A 24,013-nucleotide genomic window follows, 5' to 3' on the forward strand; every position below is an offset into this window, starting at 1 on the left:
AATACCCTCATCCTCCAATCCTCCGAGCAGGGACAGCTTTTATAGCAACTCCCTATGTGTCATGTAAGAGCAGACAGAGTTCTAAAGGTATAGAAAAGGGCTTCCCTTCATTGAGTGCTCTATCAAGACAACTGAAAAGGAAGAATGGGAAGGCACATACGGCCATGCCCATTAGTGACTGAAGTGCAAAACTGAAATTCTCCCATTGGAAACAGAAGGGAAGAGAATAAAGAGAAAGAAGAAAAGTAGTAGCACAGGCAGGCAAGGACTTCCTCTCACTTTGTTAGCTTCTTCGGACAGATCCAAAACACAGTAGAGTAAGCAAATTCCAGTTTATTGTAGGTCCTCTTTATTTACAGTACAAGTCTCTAAAAGGCTAGGGTAGTTATCTTTAAATAACATGTCAATCATATAAAACAGCTGGAACAAAGTTAGAGAAATATATACATTTCAATACATTAAGTACTTTTAATATTGAGTTTTTCATATTAAATCAGGAGGCTACTGTGATTTACAATGTTATTTCTTCTAGATTAAAACCTGTTGAAAGACATTATGTACATTTTTTACAAAACTGACAAAGCAGCATTAACAAAACTGCTCGTGATTGTAATTTTCATTTTTTTCTATAATACACTGCACCCATTACAAAAAACAATCAAAAAAAAAAAAAGGCATTGTACTAGATGTTTTGAATACTGCAGAAGTCACATTGAGAGCATGAATGTCCTGGTCAGGCTTCCCTAGGCTCACCGGCAACGGTTTTCACACCAGAAACTTGGCTAACTTTCTGCAGGCTGATAACTCTCCCTGGCACTTCCAAGAAGCCCACTGCTAATGGCTAATGTGCCAGGAAACCCCAGCCACAACGCTGTCGCCCAAGCCGATGCCGGTATGAATGACCCTATTATTTAGACAGAAGCCAAAGCTAGAAAACCACTGCCCAGACACTCCGTACCCAGTAGACTACACAAGGGCTCCTCACCATGGCTGAGCTCTCCTTTCTCCCCTCAGGCAGAGAGGAAAATTAAGTCTCTTCTATTTTTTAAACAAAATTTTATGTCATCAAAAAGCTTCATATTTATAAATAAGATTCATATACAAAGCAACATGTTGACATAATTCTCTCATGTTACTATCAGTTACTTTGGAATTCATATTCTGAGCATGAGATTTCTTCCTTACTCACAATTTTTCAACATTAATATTCTTTAGGCCATGAAAGGGAGTTTAAGAGGACAAGAGCCATTCAATTCAAAGCACTGGAAATACTATATATACAAACATATACACGGTAGTGGTTAAAGGCAAGCAGCCAGGAGTCACACTTGGACCTTGTAAACAGTTCACTTGTGCGTTTCCCCTTCATTAACACCAGCTTGACATGAATTTTCAAAGGACAAGTCGAGCTTTCAAAGCAATAACTCTTGTTTCAGAAAGTTTAGTTACTAAAATACCAGAGGCAACAATACTTTAAAAAGCAAAATTGCTTTTCAAGTCAGGGGCAAGAGAGAATGGTCACACCATGTTATGTCAGGGGTTACTGCCCTGGAGCTCAGCTATGAGCACTGTTCTGACACCAACAAGGAAAACAGAAACAACCCACACACAGCAGGGAAAGGCATCACTCTAGTCCCACAGGAAGTGAGGAGGACATACAGCCCTAGCTAACCGGACAGAAAGAATGAACAGACACAAAACAGCTGGCATTCCCAAGCCGACTTGAAAGCCTTTGTTTCTGGATGCACAGAACGTAAGTGTTCATGCAATCTTCCCGTCTGCACCTTTCACGTCACAACTGGACTCTTCAGCGTTTGCTCCACCTTCACAAGGCACAGATGCAAGGCTGATGGGGAGGCTGAGGCTCAACATCAGGCAGATCTAAGCCTTTGGTCAACTGGCAATGAGTTCAAAACTAGTCACCTCTCACTAAGCAACAGATAGCTAGCTACTACCTCATTCTCCACAGCACACATGCCAAACTTGTGCCGAGTTTGGGTGCAGACTCTGCAACATAGCAGAACATATCCAGCCTCTTTTTTTCTGTGAATATCGATGCGCTATTAGAGGAAGTCTGAAAAAATGGAATCTTTACAACTGTATAAACATCCAAATATCCTTATTACATAAAAGCCAAGAGGAAATGTTCAGAGATTTTGGGGTAAAAGCATCTCCTCCAGTTCAGGACTTCTGGCCACTTTTTAGATGAGATTGCTGACTAGTAAACAAAGTCCTTAGGTGGAAATAACTTTACCGCTCAGCATTTCTCAGCAGCACTGGTCAGTGTGGTAGAAACTTAGGAACAGGAATATCCACACTGACTTTACAGATCCCATTAACCTGCTAGTAGTGTTGAAAGATACTTTACCACTATAAAAAAACAGAAAACAACTGTTCCTTCTCACTCAGTTTCTTGGATTGGGTCTAATCTATCTTTTACTGTTAAAAAGTCCTTCATTATTAATTATTCACTTAGGGATTCAATGACTACCGATTCATTTACTGCTCATTTTGTTTCACCAAAATGAGAGGAAAATCCAGAATACAAATGCACATGTAGGTTAAGTGCTGTTTGGCACATTACACAGAAGTTTTCAACAAGCTCCTTAAAATGTTCTAAGGAAGGCTTGAAAGCTCATGGTTGTAGGCTCCAATCACCCACAGAAGAGAGAATGGTAAAGTCTCAAACACAGTTAAAAACTGTAAGGTAAGCTGGAGGATACTGTATGACAGGATTCCCAGTTTAAGTCAAATTCCTAATAAAGCAAGCACGAATCTGTTTAACTGGCAATTAACAGAATAAATCAGAATTTTCCTAAATGCTTCAGAAATTATACGAACGAACATAAAGTTACTACATAGGAAACATAAAATGAGCTAAGCAAGTCTGTAAGTGCCTTCTCAGGGAAAAAGTGTCAAATGTGATGTCAGGCAGTCACAGTCTACCAGACAGTCACAATCTATTAGATAGTCACAATTTACCAGTCAGTCAGTCTACCAGTCACAGTCTACCTGACAGTCACCATCTATTAGACAGTCACAATCCATTAGACAGTCAGTCTACCAGACAGTCACAGTCTACCAGACAGTCACAGTCTACCAGACAGTCACAGTCTACCAGACAGCCACAGTCTACCAGACAGCCACAATTTACCAATCAGTCACAGTCTACCAGTCACAGTCTACCAGTCATAGTCTAGCAGACAGAGCTTTACTCTTCAAGCAACTGAGTTAGTAAATATGACAACTCAATTTCTTACCCTATATACTCATCTCTAACCACAGTCCCTTGGAAAGAAGCTGTATTTAACTTGTACAGTTTCCTGGCTTACAGGCAGCTAATTTCAAGTAACAGAAGCAAAGCACAATCCATGGAGCTTTTACCCTGCAGTTATAGATAGTCACAGAACCGAAAGGCCTTTGTGTTCAGTGGTATATCAACATATAGTTTGGGTCTCTTCCTCAGATATGCTTTCCTTCATGGTCTATTTCAAATCATATGCATGATTTCAGCAATTCAGATCCAACCCTGTCCAGTGGTCTGGCACCATCAGGAAATACTTGTCCATTGCTTCACAAAATCTAGTCCTATACAACTCTGGAGAGACCACAGTTGGCATTTTACCTGAGACAATGAAAGACAAAAAGGAGAAATAAAGCTGTTTAAGTGTGTATGCATATAAAAGAAAATCAATTGGACAACTGACGTAACCAGCCATATACTGCTATATGCCAAAGCACTCTGAGGGTAGAGGCAGGGCATATGTTATGATATCTGCCATGGGTGGAGTCTTTTTGAGACATGAATTCTTCTCTTGAGGTAAGAGATATCTAAACTCAGGAATGAACTAGAGAATCTAGAAGACAGCAAATGTTAATTAAAGACAATCTTTTATTCAGAATCACTGGCCTTTTAAAAAGTTACTTTGAAAAACTCTGGCATAAACCTATTTCTCTACTTACATACTTCTTCATATTAAAGTCATTTTCAAAAATTACAGACAACCACATTGTTTTTTGTTTTGTTTTGTGTGCAGAGAGTGGGGAGTCTTGTGTACCCAAAGCTAGCCTTGAACTCATGATGCTCCTACCTCAGACCCCTAAAAACTGGAATATCTCTACTTCTACACCACGATGCCTGGTTACCATGCTTTAGTGTCAAATATCCAAGGAATATATGAGAACAGTTTAAAAAGTAAACAAAGCGACATTTTTCTCACCTTGTCCTCCTAAAATTCCTGTTGACTTCACAACCATCTCCAGCTTTTTGTCCCACGTAAATGTTCGAATATAATCTAGGGATGGGAAGAGGGTGACATGAGCAGAGAAGCCACAACGGCAGCAACGCTACTACTGTTTCCTGACACCTTCCCAAGTGCTGTTCACTGGGCTGTCTCCACACTGCTCTGGTTGATTCTTACAGCCACCACACAGTGCCCCCTTTGAAAGAGATTCTTATTACCTCTTAATTTATATATTTTTAGAAATGAAGAAACTGAATAGAATAGACTAGAATGAAAACTTGTTTGTTAACTTGAAAATCATAAATAAAAGCTTCCAAAAATATTCAGTAATTATAATACTAAACCAGTTCAACAGACTCTCTGAAATTTTACTCTAGTCTTAATCGTGAGCTATAAACGGGGTACAATTATTGACTTACCTATGATTCCAACCACCAGCTCATTGCTAGTGTCATCTCGACCAACCAGCAAAGAATAGTCTATAATGAGGTGGCTCGAAAGGAAATGGGCGTCACTATGGATGGAGGTTCTCAGCACAGATTTGGAATGGGAACGAATATACAGAGGGTTGTCACGAACCATCTTTAGGAGGTTTTCATCCAGCAGAACTACATCACAACTCTCTTTTCCAGTGTCAGTTTTTACATTTCGATTCCTAAGTGAACCTTTTAAATCAAAAACCTAGCAAAACAAAAATTCTTTATTATCTATGTGCAAAAAAATGGTTAATTAGTGCAACTAAAAGGCAAAAAGATTCCTTGTAGTTACTATCATAATATACACTTCTAAATTTTATTTCAAAATTTAACTTTTCTAACTTAAATCATAAGTATACAGTAATGTAATTATGTAATACAAAAAGTACATGGTATATGATACATTAAATTTATGATGATACAATTATATCATATAAAACAATACACTAGTACACAATTATTAAGACAGTTCACAAATATGTCAATTTAACCAATTTTAAAATACATTAACAAGTTTCAGATCGTCCAACAGTATGAAAGAAGACACAAGCCATCTTAGGAAACTTGTGAAACATTAAAACTTTATACAATCATTTAAGGCAATGTACAAATGAGAGCATAAATTTCAGACTATCTGGAGGGTGGAATGTCAAAGAACTCGATGAATGGAACCAATCCATCCTAGACTGTGTTCCACAGACCAGTGCTAGCCAGTCAGTCCTGACTCATGAAGATGTTATAGCTAGTGCCAGAATGTAAAGGCATTAAGCACACAGTGCAGCTCAGCCTCTGTTCTCATACAAAGACGTTCTCGGTGAGAAACTATTACACTGAATTACATGTAAGCACAAGGTTTGTGTCTTCACACTACAAACGGGTCAAGGAGCCGCACTTCAGAAAGCACTGTGAAGTCTAGACTATGTGCCTGGCTAGCTGCAGCACGTAGCAGTGCCATTCCCACAACATCTAGACCAACAAGAAGTCTAAAAGCAGCCAAGCGACTGACAGGTGCTCACCCTCTCTAGGACTCAGCTAATTTGATTTTAAAGTTAAGAGGTGAGAGAATATTTGCTTTCTTAGTCCACCAGGTACCTAATTCTAAAATATCAGATATATTAAATTTTAGGATAAGTTACACACCAATTTTTCTTTCTTCAAAAAATAAGTTAAATGTGCACTATTGACTAACATGTCACTCAGATTTTCTATATTCAAGAACCAAAGTACAAAGGGTTGTCATAGTGGAAAGCTTCCCACAGTCCAGTGTCCTCACCTGCGCCATTTTTCTCCCATAGAAAAGATTTTCCATGACAAGGAGATCTAACTTCTTCTCAGTGTTGTTTTGAGAGTTCTTATAACCAATTCTGTAAACTCCAAGAATTTTGGCCAAAGCAGTGGGCCTCTAATAAAAAAGAGATCAAAATAAGATTACGTCTAAGTCATAGAATATCTAATTTGTCCATCACCAAGGATGACTTTCTACTGCTATACCAGGAATAGGTACTTGAAATTCTTCAATGTCAGAGTTGCAGTTGAATATAACACATGCCAGTAACAAACGCAGATCCTTAAATTGTACAACAGCATACATAGCCCATCACAGCTGTTGAAATTCAAAAACTTCAGCATCATATGGACATTAGTTCCCCCTAATAATCTGCAATCAATTATTACTTGACAACAACAACCAAAAAAACCCTCTGCAATTCCTTCATAAAACATTCACAATCACTGTTCAAGGACAAGTGGGCAAACATAAGCACCTGGTTTCCTTGCTAGCTAAGGGAAGCACTTCCTCACTTCAACATAATTGTTATTTTTGTCTCAACAAAAATATGTTATTAAATGGACACCTAATAGTCTCAATATTTTACATTAACTTATATATGTATGTAGGTACGTATACACCAATCAAAAGCTAATTGCTTAAGGCAACATGGTTCATCAATGGCAGAGGTAGGAAAAATATCTAAAAACTCTGCATTCCTTCACATCGCAATAGAATAAGAGATCCCAGGTATCTTACCACAGAGAAAGCGTCTATCGGGACCAACTGAGGATATAAAAAGCCCAATGACCTGTGACTACAAACCAAGACTTAGGATCTCTACCTTCTGTTGAACAGCATTTGTGATATAATTGAAGTAATGTGGTGCAAAGTCAAGGAACGACTGGACTTCCAGACGAGGCATTTGCTTCAAAATGAATCTATCATCTACAAGGAAGAAATTCCACATTTATTCATCACAATACATATTGTCTGCTATAAAAAGAAAGTCAAATCATTCCAGAGAACCCAAATCAACTGTTTATTTTCTGTTTCGAGGCATTTTTTTTTTTTTAACCACCATGAAAATTTTGATCAGAAAGCAATTCTCAAGTAATTAAAATGTTAGGAGACCTAAGGATTATCTGGACAAGAACACCTATTTCTCAAATCTAAATTCATAGCATAAATTCATTCATTTACTTTTCAGAGCTCCAAAAGAAAATGTTATTAATTCCACTGTTACTTCACTAACTCTTGCAAGTTATTCAAGTTTTTATCAAGCCACAAATGTACACTTTCTTAAATGATTTCATGTTCAGTGGGTATTATGCTATTAGGTAAGCCTGTGTAGGAAAGCACTTTGTATATTCTGGGCAAACATTTCTCCTGTTACTTTTCTATCCTCAGTTCTGCAGCACCCAACTGAGTTTCCGACAGTTGTTCTGCTATGGTTTGAATTTGAAACACTCCCCTTCAGGCCCGTGTTTTCAAGCTTGTTCAGTCTGGTGACACTACTGTGGGAAGGTGTGACACATTTAGGAAGTGGGTCCTAGTAGGTAAGAGAGAAAGATGAGTTTCACTCCACTCCAGCCTCACTTTCTGCTTCCTGTCTATGATGATGTGAATGGCTACGGGCCACCACATGCTCCCAACTGCCAACTACTCAGAAGCTGAAAAATGAGCCGAAATAAATCTATTAAGCTGTTTCTGTCAGGTAGTTTGATCATAGAGATATGGAAGTAACTAATATAATTTCTATATACATTTGGAAAACTCAGAACTAGAAAGAGTTCAGTAAGCATTTGATCCATGTCTGAGCCTATATGGTCTTTAAAGATTTTATTTTATTTTATTTAAACAAAGCTCATATGAACTCACGAACTTCAGACCAACAGCTGAAGAGCCTACATGGGACCAGACTAGGCCCTCTGCATACGGGAGACAGTTGTGTAGCTTGGTCTGTTTGAGGGGCCCCTGACAGTGGGATCAGGATCTGTCCCTGGTGCATGAACTGGCTTTCTGGAGCCCATTCCCTATGGTGAGATGCCTTGCTCATTCTTGATGCAGCGGAGAGGGGCTTGGTCCTGCCTCAACTGAATGTACCAGGCTTTGCTGACTCCCCATGGGAGCCCTTATTCTTCTGGAGGAGGGGATGGGGGGAGAGCAGGAGGAGGGATAAGAGGACGACCTGTGATTGGTATGTAAAATGAATTTTAAAAATTTGTCAAATAATAAAAGGAAAAAAAAATAAAAAGCCAGGTGTGGTGGTCCACACCTTTAATACCTGCACTTGGGAGGCAGAGGCAGGTGGATCTCTGTGAAATCAAGGCCAACCTGGTCTACAGAGTGAGTTCCAGGATAGCTCCAAAGCTACACAGAGAAACCCTGTCTCGAAAAACCAAATAAATAAATAAATAAATGGAAAAATAAATTAGTAAGATTTTATTACTCTTCTCAGGAGCAGAAAGAAACTAGAGCACTTTGTTTGCCAACAGCTAAACATAGTGCCCACGTCAAGTGCTCCATGAACTTCTCAAGGGAAAGAACAGCAAGCGTTCTGCACCAGTGAGTAGAAAGAATTACCTTCCGTGGCGTAGAAAGCAGCTCCTGACTTGCCTCCCCGGGCCTGCCAGGGTGACGAGTGGGAGAGAGAGCGGATGAAATCTTCTTCACTGCTGCCCAGAACCACTTCACGCATCTTATGGAACTCTCCCGCATAGTACAGCCGACAGTAAAACTTGGCATTTGCATCTGAAAATTCTACAACGAGAAGTTGCAAAGGGGGAAGAGGGAGGGGGAAATGGTATATAAACACAAAATCTCTTCCCTCTCCAAGTACCAAACGCAACAATTTAGGTTTCTCCGTGGTGGAATCTTTCATAATAAAGTAAAAATGTGGTCAATCACAGTTGTGCTACGGTGAGCTTCACAGTATCAGGGAACACCATCTGCCCACTCTCACTTACCTTCAAATAACTCAAATATAAGACTCTGCTCTACTTTTGCACTGGCTACTGTGTTTTCTTCACTGAACTTCTAAAGCAATTTTAAATATCATCTGTTATGAGCATATGGCCATCTGGCACTGAGGATTGAAGTCAGGGCCAAAAACACGCTGGGCGAGCATGTCATCCCCACCCCCAAATGAACACCTTCATGTTTGTCAAGATCTGTGCCTCTCAATTACACAGCAAGGAAATATTTAAATTTTTAAAGTTAAAGAATAATTTATAAATAAATTATAATTTAACTAAATCAGAAAATAAATAGTACAGATTTTATAAATTGAATTATAGGTTAAATAAAACTCATGCCAATACCTAACACTCATTAAAAAAAAAACAGCACTTTTATCTAAAATAAAGTTACACATCTTATGTAACTTAGAGAAAATGTTATTGCATACTTACGAAGTTCCACATGAGGATTTGTGAGTTGTTTCTTCTGAGTATCTCCTCCATCTACCTCATCTAAAAGGTTTAATATCATTAGTCAAAGCAAAGCATTAGTTAGTTCATTTTGTCCTTTTTCCCAATACAGCAACTAAAGTTAGCAAATTAATAATACAAATATCCTAATCAAATCACTATAAAGCATGCATTAGACAGACAAATTGTGTAAATGACTACAATAAAAATGCATGCTCTTTTCTGGGATTTCAATATTTCAGGTCAGATCACTTTTCTTACATGTAAGTGACTTCTGTGACAGCAATACAGTAAGAAGAGAATTCCCATGGCTTTTCTATCCATGCTTATGATACATTTTCTCTAGGTGCATCTATAAAAAAATGCTCCTTCAATATATTAAAGTCCTACTGGAGTTTTTTTTTTTTTTTTCTTTTGGCATTTGACTCATCTTTCTGGCCAGCTCCATTGGGTTCACTATAGATGAGGAACATATCCTAATATCTAGAAGAACAAACCATCCCCTAAGTTTCACATTTCAAAACCATTTGTTAAGTATCATATAACCTTCCAAGGAACACATTATAGACATCTACAGTTCAACAGTAACATACAGAATATTAAACAGATTTTTTTTTTTTTTTTTTTGGTTTTTCGAGACAGGGTTTCTCTGTGTAGCTTTGCGCCTTTCCTGGAACTCACTTGGTAGCCCAGGCTGGCCTCAAACTCACAGAGATCCGCCTGGCTCTGCCTCCCGAGTGCTGGGATTAAAGGTGTGCGCCACCACCGCCCGGCTCCAGATTTTTTATAGACGATTAAACAGTAAAAAAAATTTATTAGTTGCTATTTTTTTGTTTCGTTTTGCTTAGTCTTGAAGTAGGATGACCAAAACTGGCCATGAACTCACAATTCTCTTGCCTTAGCCTCCTGGGTGCTAGGATTATAGCTGTATACCACCAAGCCAATCTGCAGTTCTGATTGTTTTTCTTTTTTATATATAATATATGTTGATCATAGTCTTCCCCCTCCCAATTCCTCCAAGATTCTCCACTCTTCCCTTCCCACCCAACTTCATGCTCTCATGTTCTTCCCCTCTTTTTCAAAAAGAAAAAAAAAAAGACAAAAAACAAAAACTGAAAGTCAAAACAAAAATCTAGTAAGGCAAAAAGTACTAAAACAAAACATGCACATATACAAAAACAAAACAAAACAGAGTCTGTAATCTGCTTTGTTCTGGTCAATTGCTCCTGGGCATGGGGCCTGCCCTGCAATGTGGCTGATAAACCCAGTGACACTCCATTGGCAAGAACTGACTTTCCTTCCCCAGCAGGAATCAACTACTAGCAGTTTCTTGATTAGGAATAGGACTTTTCAAAGCAGAGAAGAATCCCTGTATTAAGGAACTTACAAGTCACCAGACAGTTTCTCTAAAGATTCAAACAGTAAATACTTCACTAAGTTACAACTATCCAACTCCCAATTAAATGTGAAGCAATGAGACAACAGGAAGCGGATGCATATGCCCCTGTTCCAGTAAAATGTTACTTTTAAGCAGGTAGCAGAGTCCATCAAATTTGCCATATTCAAACATAATTAGTTAAGAGAGTTTTTAAACTATCAAAATGAAGGTGCACACAAATAGCCACAATCTAACAGGGACTGGGAAAGAAAGCAAACAACTGGAGGGGTAAGAGGGTAATGAAAAGCTGAGTACACACTATGAAGTATGTTTACATGTGTATTGCCATTGAGCCCTTAAAAGATTTTGCTTTTGCTTCTTTATAGGTATGGACACTAAGGCTTTCTGGTTCTAATACATAAAAAATAACACTGCAGACATCTGAAGCCAGATGGACTCTTTAAGCATCACGCTGTTTCTGGTCTATTACATTAAAGAGTTAAAATAGAAAGAATGCCCTGGCTTCAGCAAAGAACTGTTTACTTAAACCTATTAAAAAAACATACAAAACTGAAGAAAGTAAATTAAAGCTTAAAGTAAGCACATGTGGTCCACTTAACAAACCTTGAGGTTCCAGGCCTTGGCCCTCCGTCCCCTCTTTCCCGGTCTGCCCGACCTGGTAGTAAGCACTGTCGGCCCCACGTAAGGTCTCCCTCTTCTGAGAAGAGAGATCAGGGCTCTTCCCTGACGTTCCTCTGAAGAAGGACAACATTCCTGAAGCTTTTTTAGCTTAAAAATAAAAGGTAACATATTAATTTAGGTGCAAACCACTAAAGCTGGAAAACAAGTTTCCAACCTTTGGTTGGCAATAATCATTGTATGAAGCTAATGGTGTGCATTATGCAGATATTCTCATTTACAGATTTAATTCTACATGCTGCTGCTGTTTGTAAGTCAGTGAGCATCCTCATCAGATACAAGACAAACTTCCAGCTAGCTGAAGGTCAAATGTGCAAAATTCTCCAGAAAACAGTGCAAAACTTTTAAAAGCAGTCATATTTTAAGCAGTAGAATGAATTACCACAGTATTCTTAAAATATTGCAGTAGAGTTAAAAAACTTAACATAAAACAATTTCATAAGCTAAAAGAATTCAGAGTTAAAGGTAACACTTTTGTATCTTTTGTGTTCTATACTGTGGGAGCCCGTTCTCGGGTTCCTCGTGGCTTTACCCAGCAGGTCCACATAGAGGATGATTAGGACCACGGGCCTGAGTGCAGGTGTCTGAGATGGTCTGCACTTGGCTGTGCTGGGGGAGGAGGTCTTTTGCTCCACCCCTTGGCGTCTCTATAAAAACCCTGGGGCAGAGACAGTCGGGGCCCGTTGGAATAGGTTCCAGGCCCTCTCGAGGCTATCCTTTATTTTCTATCTGTTTATCTCCGCGATACTCTCCACGATAAATCCTTCTATCTAATATTTCCTGCTGCTCGCACTCAAGAAAACTCTGGGGAACTGTGGGGGTGGTTGGGTAAACGCCCCACACTATACTGTTTTAAGATTTATTTATTCGTGTTTTATGCATATGGGCATTTCCCCAACCAAGTGCATGAACGCCTGCAGAAGCCAGAATCTCCTGGAACTGGAGCAACAGAAGGTCATTAACCATTATGTAGGTGCTGGAAATCAAACCCAGGTTCTCTGGAAGATCAGCCAGCACTCAACCCCTGGCCAGCTGCCCAGTCCCTGTACTCTGATTTTTAACATTTTGTTCACAGCATCTCTCAAAGAGAAAAAAAAAAGTACCATATACCACAGGGGACTGGAAAGACGGCAAAGCAGCTAAGAGCCTCCTACTGCTCTAGTGGAGGACCTCAGGTCTGTCCCCAACATCCACATCAGACAGCTCTAACGGCCCGTAACTACAGCTACAGATCTGACCCCTTCTTCTGACTCAGTGGCCACCTCTACTCAAATGCACACACACAATTTAAAAGAAAGCAGAGGCTGGAGAGATGACTCAGCACTGAAAAGCACACATGGCTCTTCTAGTAGACCTGTGTTTGGTCCTCAGCACCCATGTCGGGCAGCTATAAGCTGCCTATAACTAACTCCAGCTCCAGAGATCTGACAACCTCTTCTGTCCTCCAAGGAGACACACACCGCATACAGATCCACAGACATGTACAAGAAAGAAAGAAAAAAAAAGACAGAAATAAAATATTTTTATTTTATTTTATCTGCATTGGTGTTTTATCAGGTTCCCTCGAAGGGGAATAACAGACAGTTTTGAGCTGCCATGTGGGGGCTGAGAACTGAACCTAGGTCCACTGGAAGAGCATCCTCTGGAAGAACAATCAGTGCTCTCAACCACAGAGCCATTCCTCCAGCCCCGAAAAATAAAATCTTAAAAATACTAACATATATAAATTTTTTAAAAAGTATACTCTTGCTTTTTTGTTTATAGCTTTGAGTTTCATTCATCATATTAATATGTATAATTCTAATAATCTATCACTTACAAAATCCATAGAGCATGAATCATAAAAGTGTGGTGATATTTTGTATATGCTCTAACAAATAAAGCTTGTCTGAAGATCAGAGGGCAGAGCCAGCCACAGAGTTAGCCATAGAGGTTAGGCAGTGGTGGCATATACCTTTAATCCTAGCACTCAGGAGGCAGAGGCAGATGGATCTCTGTGAGTTCAAGGCCACCCTGGATTATACTGAATTACACACTGGATTAATCCAGTCTAAAAGAGAAACAGAGCCAGGCAGTGATGGCTCACATCTTTAACCCAGTATTGGGAATTACATGTCTTTAGTCCCAGCACTAGGAAGGTTGAGACAGGACGTGATATGGCTGAGCAGAGAAAGGAATATAAGGCAGGTGGAGACAGGACTCAGGGGCTTTCATTCTGAGGATCTATGGAGACAGGATCTTCCTCTTTCAGCTGAGGAGTTGGTGAGATGAGAAGTGGCTGTGGCTTGTTTCCTCTGATCTTTGCATTTACCCTGATATCTGTCTCCGGGTTTTTATTATAAGACCAATTAGGATTTGTGCTACATAAAAGTTCTTAATATCCACTGGTGCATGTCTTTGCTAACAGAACAGCAATTTTTGTGAGGATAGCCACGTATAGAGAGCCAAAAATGGACGATGACTTGTATAAACACACCAGGACACTGCTGCTCTTACTTCTTCAGTCTTCTGTAGAGTCAGAGATGGCTGGAACTAAGACTGGGTCCTGAGGAGTAAGACTGAAGGGCACAGACACACTTGTAATAAAGAGAACAGATACGCCCTACATCACTCTTCTCTCTGCCTCAACACAAATTTAGAATATCGTGTCCTTAAAGAAAATAGAGTTGGGGATTTAGCTCAGTGGTAGAGCGCTTGCCTAGCAAGCGCAAAGCTCTGGGTTCGGTCTTCAGCTCCAGAAAAAAAAAAGAAAACGAGAAAAGTAAAAAATTCCTCTATTGCCAAAATAATACTGAGCAGATCAACATCAGCAGCTGTCTGCTTCCAGGAATGTCAGTCATTTTTGTTAAGTCTTCATGGTCAGTTGAGTTTTCCAGTTCTACCAACCCAAAGCATCAGCAGACACTGAACAGAGCCACAGCCAAGTCCCAGCTCTACTTCCATCTAGCCCTAAGCAAGTGAATTAGTTTAAACCACAGCTTCCTTCCTAAAAATACGGGTGTACCAGATAATTCTTATGGGAGTATGGTTAAGTTTAAAGGAGACAATACCAAAAAAGTTGTCAGTATGACAATAGTAACATAAAATTTAAAAATGTTGCTATTAATTTGTAGGTTGTATATTTTACGCTTAAAGCTTAAGAAAGACAGATCCTGCTGCATAAAGGGCTTCTACAACTTTTAAATTCAGTAAATTGAATCTGCATTTCAAGTAAGACTCAAAGAAGCTGCAAAACATCTATAAAAGAGGATATTTTTAAAAATGTTTATTTCTCAAAGACCAATTCTTACTAGATGGCATTTCTTATCAATTTTGTTTTCTTCCACAAATCATATATAGAACAATTATAGAAATGTCTGCATTTGCGGCTAGTGAGATGGCTCAGTGGTAATGGCCTGAGAACCTGAGTAAGATGGCTGAGACTCACACAGTGGAAGGATCAGACTGACTCTCACAAATTGTCCTCTGGTTTCCACACTCATGCTAACACACATACAGTAATAATGATAATAATAATAAATATATAATAAAAACTTGAGTCTTACGTGGCTGAGGCTCTCCGTCCGCTGTGCGGTCCGTCTGTCCCCCACTGATCTCAGGTAATCTAACTGGGCTGCCACTCTTCGGTCTGTTATCTAAAGCTCTACCATGAAAACAAAGAAAACAATATTTGAAGATACTCAGCTAGAAAAAAGCAAGTATCCTAATTCCTAAATTAATATATTTCTTATCTAACACCACCCACAATACCAGAAATCTGATTTATAATTTTGATAAACACAGGTTACAAAAACTCTTGAAATATCTACTAGGTTTAAAAAAAAATAAAATACTAGAACTAGAAAAGTATATAAAAATGTGCAAAACAATAGACTTCTATAAAATTTTCCCAAACACTGTTAGGACTATAAATCAATTACAGAAAAACATCCATTTCATTTTTCTTACTTTAGTCACAAAGATAATTCAAACTAAATTTTATTAAGTCAGTAAAACAGGAGAATTTATTTCAGTAAGGATAAGCCTATGCCAATCTCCATCTAAAACACAGAACATGCTAAGTGGATTGATTTGAGTATTTATTTTCTAAATATTAGGTGCTTTAGTACTATGGAAACTTTACAAACACTTAAAATTATAAAGCCAAGCAGTAGCACAACTAACTTTACAGGTTACTGGTTTTGTTTTTAAATAAAACAGCTGCTTCTTTCTATCATTAAAACAATTGCAAGTTTTAATCTGTAGCACACAGTGACACATCACAGCAAATGTCAGAAACTACATCCTAAGGGCTATGTAAGGTCTTTACAGGACTTGAATTCTGTTGCTCCAACGTTAGCTGAAATGAATTATGTAAATCCTAGAAGAGTCTATGCTAATATCTGCTGTCATAGAACCAAAGTCCAAGGATATAGAAAATGATGACACAGCTCCATTTAAAAAGATTGTACTCGATCATTAGTCACCTATTTGTTGGAAGCCCTTCTTCAGCACTGTTCCACAGAGTTGCTTTGGACAATTCCTCTAAGGCATTTCGGTATTCTTTACAACTTGGGGCAGAAATAGGTTGAAAAATGTTAAACATCAAGCTCTTCTTTAACAATAAATCATAAGTTTTCAAATAAGTTTTGCATTATAAAAGCATAATCATGGTAAGTGTCCATAACTAAACAAATACACTAGGAATTAACAAAAGGGATCAAACTTTATGAAGAAGATTAATGTCTTCACAAAGAATTAACTCACCAACTCATCAACTCTATCCACTAATCTTAACAATGATCCAAAGCATTGTTAAGGGCTAGGATGTAGCACAGTGAGGGAGCTCTTGCTCTAAAGGCCCTGGGGTCAATGGCCATCAGCAATCCCCACACACCTCCCCCAAAAAGGCCTAGCTACAACTATCTGGATCAAATGAACAGAAGTTAAAAGAAGAAACACTCAGACTTTGTACAACAGAGAGTAACAGAATGTGAAGTGACTTTCTATCTAAAGGAGCTACATTTTTTTTATAAACAACTTTCCAAAAGTTTAAAAACCTGATTCTTGGATTAGTAGCCTGGTATGCATTACTGTTCTAAAAGATTAAAAAATGAACCCAGAATACTTGCTTCCTAATACTATGAAGAATGGTTATATTTTTGTGCCTTTGATATCTAGTGATAGACTGTGATTAATCAATAAGGTAAGAAGCAAGTATTATCTTCATAATGCTAAAGCACAAAGGAAAAAATCATTATACAGACTCGTATAAAGTGAAAAAATGCTCATTATTGAAAGTAAACTCTAAAGTCCATGAAGGTAGAAGCACATACAACTATACTGTTTACTCTGATATATCCAATATCTGTATACCACATTTTGTTTATAACCAAATATTTTTCAATAAATGGGACACTTTGTAATCAATACATAGAAAGAATTTTTTTTATTTTTATACTTTAAAAGGAAAACTTTAGTTAAGCACCTCAGATGCTATTTAAATTAAATTCACTCACTGCCAATATAATTTTATGAATGAGATTCTGAGGTTTTTAAGATATTAGATATAAGTATTTTAAAGGTGCAATGCTTCTTTAAGATAAACAGTAACTCCATAAGTTACACATCCAAACATGTCTTTGGAACAAGGAGCAGGAATAGCATTCTCTAGGCAGAAAAATTTCGGCCACTATGTGTGTGAAGTAGGACGGAAATAATATTCAGATATTGGAAAATGGGTATGTTTCACTGTTATGTTAACATCTAAACCACAGTAAGAGTTACCAGGGGTATAAATTAGACAGCGTGGTCAGAATATTCAAGGGTTAGGAAATACCATGCCAAGTCACATTAGTTACTAAGTACTTGCTTAAAAGCCATGCCATATCCCATTATTTGAGTAAAGGTTTTCAAATACAAAAACCCCACCATGACTAAAGAACATTTATTTTTGTTTGTATTTCATCATTTTTCTTTATTCTATTAGAAAGAGCCCCTAAATAGGGTAACTGATAGACAAGACTTAAAAACACAGAGCTGTAACTACAGGAAAAGCTTATAATACCTGAGTGCAAAAGCAATGATGGAGCTGGGTTCTTTCTCACAGACAGCAATGGGCACCCGCTCATGTTCATACATTAAATAGTGTTTATCTGGATCACTGCTCAATAAGGTAGAATATAATTACAAGTCAAATATAAAATCAATTAACATAGTACAATCAAATCTCAGGACAATTTTAAGGTAACTACAGATTGAGCAAACATAAACATAATTAAGAAAGCCAAAATGCATGGAAATGCTGAGAAACTGAATCAACTAAACAACAGAAATACAAAGACTAAGTATATAAACCAACTGGAAAGCTGTCAGAACTAGGTTTGGGGCTGGAGAGACGGCGCAGCAGTTAAGAGCACTAGGACCAGCATGGCAGCTTTGCAACTGTCTGTTCCTCCAGTCTTCCAGAGGGACTCCAACGACCTCTTCTGGCCTCTCCAGGCACCAGGCACACACATGATGCACAGACATACATGCAGGCAAAACACCCATACACAGCAAATAAAAAATAAAAATAAATAGGTTTCAAATAGGGTTCTAGAATAGTTACTCCAAAGCTTTACCTACTGCCGAGATCTTGGTCATACTAGTCTAAAAAAGAATATGCAATAAATAATCTAAATACAGTGTTCTATTCTACCCCTCAGAGAAGCCTCCTAAGAGTTATGTAGAAATGGTGCTTTTAGTTCCACAGCAACAACGTAACAAAGTCACTCTACTGTTACCACACGGAAACAAAGTGTTAACTCGACTTCAACCCACTGTTCTGCTCCCCTAACTTCTGCTCTAACTCCACTGGGAACCATTAGTTGGAGTGATTGACTTAGATGTCATTTACCGACTATCCACCGTAGAGGAAAACAACAGTGAGAAAAACTTCCCTGTAAGTATTTTCCGTGTGTGTACATGATTAACAATACACTGGTGAGGACACAGTGGGCAGGCACGTTCGTAGTGGGGGGAGGGTAAAGACACAATTCTGCAAATACATACAATCACTCTCTGTGGTAAGTGCAGTAAGAGAAGAATTGTTATGAGGAATGTTTAGCTCCTGTTCCCCAAATCCTAGGTTGAAATTCTAGCCCCAGTGTAGTGCTATTAGGAGATAGTGCCTTTAGATCAGGAGTGAAAACACCATATACATGGTTAGTGTCCTTGCCAAGAGGGACAAGAGAGCTCTCTCCACCATGAGAGGGAGGCCTGGACAAGAACCCTCATCAGAATCTACCCTGTAACACAAGTTTGATCCGCTAGCCTCCAGAACTGTAAGAAATACAATTGTATTGTATATAAGCACACCAAGATATGGCAATGCATTACAGCAGCCTACACGAAGTCAAGAATCCTGACACATGGAGGCCTCGTTTGGTTAGTACTCGGGCACAGAAGGGGCATCCAGTAAAACTGTCTTCAGAAGAGAACGTGACGTCCTGAAAGAGGGGGAGAACTCAAAGGCTCTAAGAGGCATAGGCCATTGTTCCAAACAGCACTGAAGAAACAGACATTCAGGCCTCAAGGTGACGACAAAATTAGCCTTTTATACAAGATGATCATGTGATGAATCCTACACTGTCTGAGCCTCTCTACTTGTCTCTTCCCCAAGACCATGAGCTCCTAAGAGCAATGCTCTCCACCTGGGGACAAGAGAACAGGCACCAAATAAAAATTCAGTTACTACTGAATAAAAGCCTAAGTAAATGCTCATATTTTGAATGAACGTGTACTAGCATATCAAAGGTGGCATTTGATGGCCATACAGATCAACCAGTAGAAAAACAAGCTTTTACAGCCATCATGCATTCCTTTCCAGACTGAGTGAGTACAGCATTTAAAAAAAAGAAAGAAAGAAAAGAAAACATACATGTTCATTTTGTTCCTTATCAGTATCCTGTTAAAATGAATCATAGGGGCAACAATGTATTCATATACACCCAGCAATATGTCTTTTAAAGATAAATGAATGTAGTTTGAGATGGCTCAAATCCCTAGCACCCATATAAAAAGCCAGATATGACCACACATGCCTGTGACCTCTACTGCTAAGGGACAGAGACAAGAGGATCACTGGAGGTGGCAGGCCATCAGCTAGCGCTGGGTTCAGTGAAAGACCCTGTATACACACACAGGTATTTACTTGCATATACATGCATATGCATACACACACACACACACACACACACACACACACACACACACACCACCTCACATACTGCACACATACACACATAAGCGAAAATTTAAAATGAATTCTTAAGAAGATCAATAGATGTAGCAGTGTATCTTTACATAAATGTATATATGCTGTGTGTCCATTTTTATAACTAGTGCCTTTACACACTAAGCAACATTAGTTAATGTTTCTTCTTCCATTGTCTACTATATAATGATAAAACATTATGAAAATTACATGCCAAAAGCCATCTCTTTTACTAGGATGATGTGAAATTTAGAATTAAGAAACACATTTGCAGATAAACTGATCTAAATACATAGGGAATAAGCAGAGAGAGCCAGTTGGTTTTGAAATACTTACAAAGGAAATGGAATGGGGTTATAGCTGTTTCCTGGAAGCAAATTAGCAAAGATGGCTTTCATGGTTGACTTTTCCTTCACCTGGCTGTCTGTGGATCCCAGCAAATGCCCGTCAAACACATCTAGGATGAAAAATATTCTACTTATACATTAACATTCAGGAAAAATAAGAAGTAGAAGTGTCTGTTTTACTTCTTTTTCTCTTGAGAATATAGACAGACATACTGAGCATCACAGATATAAACTATGGTTTTCATTTTCTAGCTTAAGAAAGCAGCTCTTAGAAAATGAAATGGCAACAGTGAAATGTACTCAGCATTGACTCCAAGAGACATGTTTGGTTCCTTACATTTGAAACTGAGATCCTCCTGTTGTCAGTGGTCTCTTACAGCCACAGGATCCATAAGAGAACTACTGTGTGACCATGCATAAGTTGTCACAGTGCTGTTACTCCAACTCAGGAGTACGTACTCTGGTTATTACACCTGAGCTTAGTAGCAATGGTAAAGGTGAGCCAAAGTTTAAAATTAAGCAAATACTGCTTAACAAAAAACAAGAAAAGAGAGATGCAAAGCATAGGTTTTGTTATAATGTAAATATTTGTTGAAAAAAATGGCAAAAATTTCCTTCACCTTTCAAAGCAGTATTTACACACCTCAAGAAAGACGCCCCCCAAAGGTAGATAACCATGAGTAATACTGTTTTACTAGGACATTTAAAAACACAAAGTGACACAAAGTGACACATGTCAAGAAGTACAGCTAATGGAAGGAAGGACATGATGAAAGGCTGTATTTAAAAAGGTACTTTAAAATAATTTATTTTTTATGTGCATGAGTGTTTTGCCTGCATGTGTATATGTGCACCATACATTTGACTGGTGTCCAAGGACGTGTCAGAAGAGGGTGTCAAATTCCCTGGAATTGGAATTACAAACAGTTGTGAGCTGCCATGTGGGTGCTGGGAATTGAACCCGGGGTCCTCTGGAAGAGCAGCAGGTACTCTTAATCACTGAGCCATCTCTCCAGCTCCTTAAAAAAGAACTTTAAACATACACAAAATAAAAAATTCTAAAGGATAGGAAAGCTTTATATCAAAGAATTAGCCTTGTTTTTCTCTTTCAGAGACACATAAAAGCAAGAAATCATCTCAGTCTTAGATTCAATGAAGTAGGGTAAAAAGTGGCCGGAACCTTACCTTCAGAGCCACTGGCTGTATCAAGGTCAGAGGGCCCTCCCATTGACTGCTCGGCCAGGGCCTCAGGAGGAGTGGGCAACTGGAGATGGGTAGAGCTTGTGGAGCTCTGGCTGGACAGGGTTGTCAAGAAGCGATCCTCTAAAGAAACACAGAATCTTCAATGAGTTATTTAAAATAAGAAGTCCATTTCACCTAATACTCAATAATACTTTTTAAATGCCACATCATGTTTCTACTTCTTAAAACATGGAATTTTACCTTTTCAAAAATTATCTAGGTCATGTAATTCATGTCATAAAAATTGACATAAAAATCCAGAAAGATCATATGATTTGACCACAATCAAATCTTGGTGACAAAACTATATCAATGAATTCTGACCTCTACCTGATACAATATCCTTTCCTTTATGCTACATTATCTACTTACATATTACTTGCTTAACAGAGAATGGAATTAGAATGCTGTGGGGAAAATTACATGCTTATTCTGAGAGAGAAAAAAAAAACACTTATAATTATTATAGAAAAAGGTAAAAAACAGTAAGTTCTATTCAACAGACAGCCTATGTAAATTTCCCTACAGTGCAAGATGACACTAAGTCACTGAAGAAAGAAAAATTTAGAAAACAATTTAAGGACATAAAATATAGGTTAACCATGCTAAGAGAAATCCTTGTACTAGAATAAGGAGGCTGAGCAACATAAGCATAAGAGAAACTCAATGTCAAATTTTATCCTTTTTCTTCTACTGGCAGCCCTCACTACATTGCAGCATACATTTCTACAACCTAATTTATGTATATAACACACTGTATGACACTCAGACCAGTAAGAATTATAAATGTTCTATAAGAAGGAGGAAAATTACTACGGACACGTATATTAGAAAATAATGCTCACATCATCAGTTAAAAGCAACTTAGAGAGTAAAATCTCTTTAAATGCAAGAGCAAGAGGTCACCACACTGAAGACCAACCTTTTTCTCCATTGTGAAGTCCTGGAGAAATATTCCTTGGAGATGTGTCCATTGCACTTATCTAAAGAGAAAAAAATATGCTACTCTTAACGGTGCATTAAAAAAAATTACAGCCGGGCGGTGGTGGCGCACGCCTTTAATCCCAGCACTCGGGAGGCAGAGCCAGGCGGATCTCTGTGAGTTCGAGGCCAGCCTGGGCTACCAAGTGAGTTCCAGGAAAGGCGCAAAGCTACACAGAGAAACCCTGTCTCGAAAAACCGGAAAAAAAAAAAAAATTACACTTTAAAAGTAGTCGAGCCCAGTAAATATTGAAAATTTTGAACTCACGATGTGTTTCCACTAAAATATTACCTCTTGAGAATTTAACTAGCTCTTGCCATTTTAATTAATTAAGCCTGAATATATTCCTAAATGTGCATTTATTGGTTCACTTAGAAATAACACTATGACAGTGGGCTGGCGGTGTTGCACACCTTTAATCCCAGCACTCAAGAAGCAGAGCCAGGCAGATCTCTGTGAGTTCGGGGCCAGCCTGGACAACATAGTAAGTTCTAGGACAGGCACCACATACTACACAGAGAAACCCTGTCTCGAAAAACCAAAAAAAAAAAAAAAGAAAGAAAGAAAGAAAGAACACTATTATATATAAATATAAAAACTCATTGAAGAATAAAGCTATTTTCCAAAATTAAAAAAAAAAAAAAACTACTAATGAAGAGTATCACTGCTTTACATTTTCGGAAATATCTTAGATGTATGACTAAAAAGAAGACAGCTAGATTCTATAGTTACTATACTGAGATGTATTGTTACAACGTCAGTCCCGGCTTTACACAGATTTGTGGTTTATAAAGGGAAAACCTGCAGGCATGGACCCATTACTTTGAGAATGTTGCTCTAAATAGTAGCTCACACCTTGGCATGGACACACCTAGGAACGCTTAGGTTTCTCCAGTAAGCCTACTCATTTCTTACTATCCATCCACTGAATTGTCTTATGTCCTATTACCCATGGACAACATTTAGTAGGACTACAAGCCCACAGGGAATTTAGTTAAAAGTCATTTCATATATCAGTTATGACTACCATATCAGAGAAATCTTTCTGTGTAATTTACATAAAATAACCCACCACTATTAACTACTCCATCACCAAACTCTATTTTCCTTAGGGTTTTCTACAACTAAATCCTTATGGGTTCATGTGTTTTCTATCAGTCTCTTTTTAATCAGGCAAATGTTTCATGAGATATTAACTATGGCCTTTGTTCACAAGTGAATGCCATACAACCTAGAAAAACATCTAAACAAAAATAAGTACTCAAAACTATTTATCAAAAGGCAGTACAACAAAATTTCAAGTCAATTTCCAACTTTCCAAAAGCTGATCACCTCCTGAGTGGTAGTGAATTTCTTTCTTTCTCTCTTTTTAAGATTTTTTTGTTGTTTGTTTGTTTGTTTTATTTTGTTTTTCAAGAAAGGGTTTCTCTGTATAACAGTTCCGGCTGTCCTGGAACTCTCTTTGTAGACCAAGCTGGCCTCGAACTCACTGAGATTCGCCTGTCTCTGACTCCCAAGTGCTGGGATTAAAGGCATGTACCATCACCACCACCCAGCTCTTTAAGATTTTTATGTGCATTGGTGTTTTTGCCTTCATATATGTCGGTGTGAGGATATCAGATCCTCTTGAACCAGAGTTACAGACAGCTATGAGCTGCCATGTGGGTGCTGGGAATTGAACTTGGGTCCTCTGGAAGAGCAGTCAGTACTC

General features: G+C 38.3%; 1 protein-coding gene across 2 annotated transcripts in view; it reads right to left on the minus strand.

The window, feature by feature from the left end:
- Positions 1 to 2,000: 2,000 nt before the first annotated feature.
- The window catches only part of Pikfyve (phosphoinositide kinase, FYVE-type zinc finger containing), a 91,895-nt gene continuing 69,882 nt past the window's right edge, over positions 2,001 to 24,013 (minus strand). Inside the window, exons 29-42 of one of the 2 annotated variants that reach the window (XM_059278895.1) lie at positions 22,243 to 22,303; positions 21,264 to 21,401; positions 20,068 to 20,188; positions 17,542 to 17,637; positions 15,962 to 16,045; positions 15,041 to 15,138; positions 11,421 to 11,585; positions 9,401 to 9,460; positions 8,574 to 8,750; positions 6,832 to 6,935; positions 5,994 to 6,122; positions 4,664 to 4,925; positions 4,221 to 4,295; positions 2,001 to 3,625 (exon numbers count right to left, since the gene is read on the minus strand). In XM_059278895.1, coding sequence (XP_059134878.1) covers positions 3,510 to 3,625; positions 4,221 to 4,295; positions 4,664 to 4,925; positions 5,994 to 6,122; positions 6,832 to 6,935; positions 8,574 to 8,750; positions 9,401 to 9,460; positions 11,421 to 11,585; positions 15,041 to 15,138; positions 15,962 to 16,045; positions 17,542 to 17,637; positions 20,068 to 20,188; positions 21,264 to 21,401; positions 22,243 to 22,303 — 1,686 coding nt within the window. In that variant the 3' untranslated portion in view covers positions 2,001 to 3,509. Of the gene's footprint in view, positions 3,626 to 4,220; positions 4,296 to 4,663; positions 4,926 to 5,993; positions 6,123 to 6,831; positions 6,936 to 8,573; positions 8,751 to 9,400; positions 9,461 to 11,420; positions 11,586 to 15,040; positions 15,139 to 15,914; positions 16,046 to 17,541; positions 17,638 to 20,067; positions 20,189 to 21,263; positions 21,402 to 22,242; positions 22,304 to 24,013 lie in introns of those variants that run through there. The other variant, XM_059278893.1, reaches the window with a different exon arrangement.

The sequence above is a fragment of the Peromyscus eremicus genome, chromosome 13, assembly GCF_949786415.1.
Source record: "Peromyscus eremicus chromosome 13, PerEre_H2_v1, whole genome shotgun sequence".
NCBI lineage: Eukaryota > Metazoa > Chordata > Mammalia > Rodentia > Cricetidae > Peromyscus > Peromyscus eremicus.